Below are 5,098 nucleotides of genomic sequence, written 5' to 3' on the forward strand. Positions count from 1 at the left end.
CGAAATGGATATCGCCCCTATCTCCCTGCAAGCCGCGAGCATGTACGCCCGCCGCCGATCCTGCCGACTGTACGCCGTAACCTTGAAACAGATTGATGAGGTCCTAGCCGCCGACCCCCAAAATAGGAACGGGCCGACCCTGCCCGAAACAATCCGGGAATTCGCGGACGTATTTTCCCCGCAAGAAGCCGAGAAGCTGCCCCCACACCGACCGTCCGACCACCATATCCCGCTTATAGAAGGAAAAACGCCGCCGTTCGGCCCCCTGTACGCCATGTCCCGCGAAGAGCTGATAGCCCTTAAGGAATGGCTGACCGCAGAGTTGAAAAAAGGGTTTATCAGACCCAGTTCGTCATCCGTCGCCTCGCCCGTTTTGTTCGTGAAGAAGCAGGGAGGAGGGTTGAGGTTTTGCGTGGATTACCGCGCGCTGAATAACATTACCGTAAAAGACCGTTACCCGCTGCCGCTAGTCCGAGAGACCCTGAACAACCTGGCCGGCATGAAATTCTTCTCGAAAATCGATATCGTTTCCGCTTTTAACAATATTCGGATTAAAAAGGGGGAAGAATACCTGACGGCATTCCGCACGAGATTCGGCTTATACGAGAGCCTAGTCATGCCTTTCGGGCTAACGGGAGCCCCCGCGACGTTCCAGAGATATATAAACGACTCCCTGCGCGAATACTTAGACGTATTTTGTACAGCCTACCTGGACGACATTTTGATTTATAGCCGCACCCGAACAGAACACGAAGAACATTTGAAACTCGTACTGGAAGCCCTGAGGAAAGCCGGGCTATACGCCAACGCCGCGAAGTGCGAATTCTTCGTGACGGAAACCAAGTTCCTGGGCCTGCTGGTCGGCGTCGAAGGCGTAAAAATGGACCCTGAAAAAATCACCGCTGTCCTGGACTGGCAAACACCCAAAAAGCTTACTGACGTACAAGCATTTTTGGGGTTTGGCAACTTTTACCGGCGCTTTATCCGAGATTTCTCAAAGATCGTAGCCCCTTTGACGAGATTGACCAAGAAAGACGTCGCATTCGAATGGAATAGCGCCTGCGAAACCGCCTTCCGACTGCTGAAGAGAAAGTTTACCGAAGCCCCCGTACTGGCGCACTTCGATTGGGAAAAGGATGTGATCCTGGAGACCGACGCTTCCGATTATGTTTCTGCGGGAATATTGTCACAATACGGCGACGACGGAATACTCCGCCCCGTCGCGTTCTTTTCGAAAAAACACACAGCTACCGAATGCAATTACGAGATTTACGACAAAGAATTGCTAGCCATTATCCGCTGTTTTGAAGAATGGCGCCCGGAACTCGAAGGGACGTCGTCCCCGGTCCAAGTAATTACGGACCACCGCAACCTGGAATATTTCACGACGACGAAAATGCTCAACCGCCGACAAGCCCGATGGGCCGAATTCCTGTCAAGATTTAATTTCCGTATCACCTACCGACCCGGGAAACAAGGAGCGAAACCCGACGCACTAACCAGGAGGTCAGAGGATATGCCTGAGGAGGGGGATGAACGACTTAAGCACCAAACACAAGTCGTACTGAAAGAACACAATTTACCTGCCCGCCCCACCCGGTTACAACCCATAATCCGCCAAAACAAACCCCTATTGCCAAGACACCTGATAGAGCTACTAGACGCCGGATACGAATCCGACCCGATAACGCAATCTGCCCTAGAAGCGTTGAGGACAGGCGCCGACCGCCACCCCAAGCTGCAATTGGCCGAATGCGAAGAACGATCCGGCTATTTGTATTACCGCAATAGACTGTACGTACCCGATTCGAATAATCTGAAAGCCGAGATCCTGCGCCGCTGCCACGACTCCCCCGTCGCCGGTCACCCCGGCAAAGCAAAAACCTACGACCTGCTGTCCCGAGAATATTACTGGCCCGGAATGCTACATTACGTATCATTATGGGTAAAGAAATGCCAGACCTGCCGCCGAATCAACCCGTCCCGCGAAGGCCACCAGGGCCTCCTGCGACCCCTGCCCACTCCTGAACGCTCATGGCAACACCTGTCGATGGATTTTATCACACATTTGCCGCAAAGCAACGGCCACGACGCCATTCTAGTGGTCGTAGACCGCCTGACTAAGATGAGACACTTCGTCCCTTGTAAAGGGACCTGCAATGCCGAGGACACCGCCAACCTGTACCTACACCACGTATGGAAACTACACGGGTTGCCCCTGACGATAGTTTCGGATAGAGGCACCCAATTCGTGTCGAAGTTTTGGAAACACCTGACAACCGTTTGAAAATCGACAGCATGCTATCCACTGCTCACCACCCCGAGACTGACGGACAGACCGAGCGTTTTAACGCGTCCCTGGAACAATATTTGAGAGCTTATGTGGCCTACCTGCAAGATGATTGGGAAAGTTGGCTTCCCCTCGCCGAATTCACAGCCAACTCCCACAAGTCCGAGACCACCGGAACCTCCCCGTTTTACGCGACTTACGGATTCCATCCCCGCATGGGATTCGAGCCGGTACCCCTGAACCAGCCTTTGCCCGCCCAGCGGGATGCCGAAAAGCTAGCCGCCCGAATGGAAGCCATTCTGGAACAAGCCCGCGCCGAAATGACCGCCGCCCAAGCCCGTTACGAAGAACAGGCGAACCGACACCGTACCCCGGCCCGCCGGCTTACCGTCGGCCAATATGTATGGTTAGACGCACGGAACATCCAGACCGCCCGCCCGCAGAAGAAACTGGATTGGAAGAACTTGGGACCCTTCCGAATTTCTGAAGTGATTAGCCCGTACGCCTACCGTTTGGACCTGCCGTCGTCTATGAGAGTACACCCTGTTTTCAATATAAACCGACTAAAACCTGCTGACGTTGAGCCCCTGCCGGGCCAACAACCTGCACCGCCACCCCATTTGGAAGTGGAAGGTGAGAGAGAATACGAAGTCGAAGAGATCCTCGACTCCTTTTGGGAAACCCGCGGCCGAGGAGGCCGCCGGCTGAAATATATCGTCCGTTGGGCTGGATATAGCGAACCCACGACTGAACCTGCCGATTACCTGGAAAACGCTGCTCAATTGGTAAAGAATTTCCACCGTCGATACCCCCATAAGCCCGGGCCCCGGCCGTGACGGAGCTCGGCCTGGAAGGGGGGAATACTGTCACAGACCTGAAGGACAGCCACTGGGCTGTCGCTTAGTCATGACCCCTGTCACGTGAAGGCGCGAGGGCCGAGCGCCTCGCGCGCGTATATCTACGCGAAATCTCTGCAGTCTCCGATATGTAGCTCCTCGAGCTACGTCTTCGTCAACAACCACCTGCTACCCTGTGCCTGGAAGACTAGATAGCCAATATACTCTGTCCTGTTACCTGATTGCCCGCACCTACCTGTCCGCCCTGCCTGCCCGTGACATTTTACCTCCAAACAGAACGAATTTTTGGCGGTATTTAGGCGTCCCCACGCCTTGCGATCCCGATCGTACAGGGTATTTTTTAATAATACGCCCCCTGTATTGTAGTGTATTAGCCCACTAACGATATTTATTCCAAACGAGGGGATATATAGCACGTTATTTAACGTAACCTCTCTAAATTCGTCAATTTTGGAGCCATACCGGACCTGTATTTTAACAGTTCCAGTGCCAATAGGCCTAACAGGGCCACCTCCGGTACCGATTTCGACTGTTGAGCCGGGGGTATAATCGGTAAAAAATTGCTTATTTGCAAAGATATGGTGCGTGCTACCTGTATCGTACAGGACCGGGTAGCCTAGCCGTCGGGGCTTAGGGTCCCTATTTACGCCGCTTCCAGGCTTCGTCTTAGCCTTAGAATTAGTTGCTAATACCTGTGGTTTTAGCGTTTTACCGGTATAATCAGGTTCCGAATCCGATTCCGAACATAATTCTATAACCCCGCTAATAGCGGAATTAACCTCCTGTTGCAGTGCCCGGTACGGTAAATTACCGCCCGAATCGCCTGCCTGTTCCAGGGCGTTATACGCTGCGCAAACGCTAACGTCACCTGGAATCGAGCCCGTAAATAACTCGAAATCCATTGAAATCATGGAAGTTCCAGCGTTCGATTCGCTGGAATTGGAGGATTTATTATCTTTTGCTGTTAATTATATGCATTATTTTGCATGTAATAAGCCCACTTTTATTTGTATATAGCCAATTTTATTTAGTGCCGAAGTGGAGTGGGGAATGGTGGAATTCCGTTACTTTGTTAATGCAGGAATGCAATTTAAAGGTCAGCGAGTGGGGTTAGCTACCCTGTACCGGGTTTAATACCCACCCTGCACCTGCGAGTCAGCTACCCTGTACCGGGTTGAAAATTTCACCAAGTCAACGTTTAAATGCAAACCCAGAGATGGTTTGTATGCAAATGAGGGTGTTTTTTCAAAAACCCATACAAATTAGTTTTTCGGAAATTCATTCGCGGCACCGGAACCTTTTCTGGCGTGCGGACCCCCACTTCGATGTCGGAGAGTATGTAAGGGAAATAAAGCAAAATCTCCCCCAACCAATTATTTATCAGTACCAAAATTATAGTGCATTTCTACCTATTATTCAGCGCTTTTAGCACTGGTTATTTACCACGCCGCACCTAGGGTTTACCCCTATATCCCCTGTTAGCACCATTGTTATTAACAGGTTATGAGCCCGGAAAGGTTCTAGCTAGTGCACTAAAGCGCACTTTGCATTATTGGAAAGCCCTGTTTTCAGGCTTTAATTTGGTTATTGTCGCATATCCGCAGCACGTATATTGACGAAGATATTGCTGTTTTTGTGCAAATTGTTGGTTATAGGTGCTACGTTAGCACCTATCCCCCCTGTAATTACAGTGAGGGGTCGCTATATTAGCGTTTGACTCAGGCCTAATTTTCAGGCACTGCAGCGCTCGCTCGATTGCAAATCCCAAAATTTTTGGTGTGGTTTTTATGGGTTGTGCATCGCTATTGCGATTGGTTCAAATTTTTAGTGCGTTAATTAGGGTTTGCGCTAACGAGTCAGGGCCAAAACCCCTGTATTCGCCCGCTAATAGCCCAGTGATCCACTAACCGAACGCTGCAAATTACCCTGCAGGTTACCCTGCACCCACCTA

At 51.2% G+C, this 5,098-nt stretch overlaps 1 protein-coding gene across 1 annotated transcript; it reads left to right on the forward strand.

Moving 5' to 3' along the window:
- Positions 1–4,141: 4,141 nt before the first annotated feature.
- On the forward strand, positions 4,142–4,604 carry MGG_16281 (uncharacterized protein; the record flags this gene model as incomplete). The annotated part of the gene is made up of 3 exons (XM_003709921.1): positions 4,142–4,256; positions 4,414–4,482; positions 4,546–4,604. Coding segments are annotated over 3 exons (243 nt in total), but the record flags the coding sequence as incomplete, so codon positions are not given.
- Between the last annotated feature and the right edge of the window lie 494 nt (positions 4,605–5,098).

This window comes from Pyricularia oryzae, chromosome 1 (assembly GCF_000002495.2).
Source record: "Pyricularia oryzae 70-15 chromosome 1, whole genome shotgun sequence".
Taxonomy (NCBI): domain Eukaryota; kingdom Fungi; phylum Ascomycota; class Sordariomycetes; order Magnaporthales; family Pyriculariaceae; genus Pyricularia; species Pyricularia oryzae.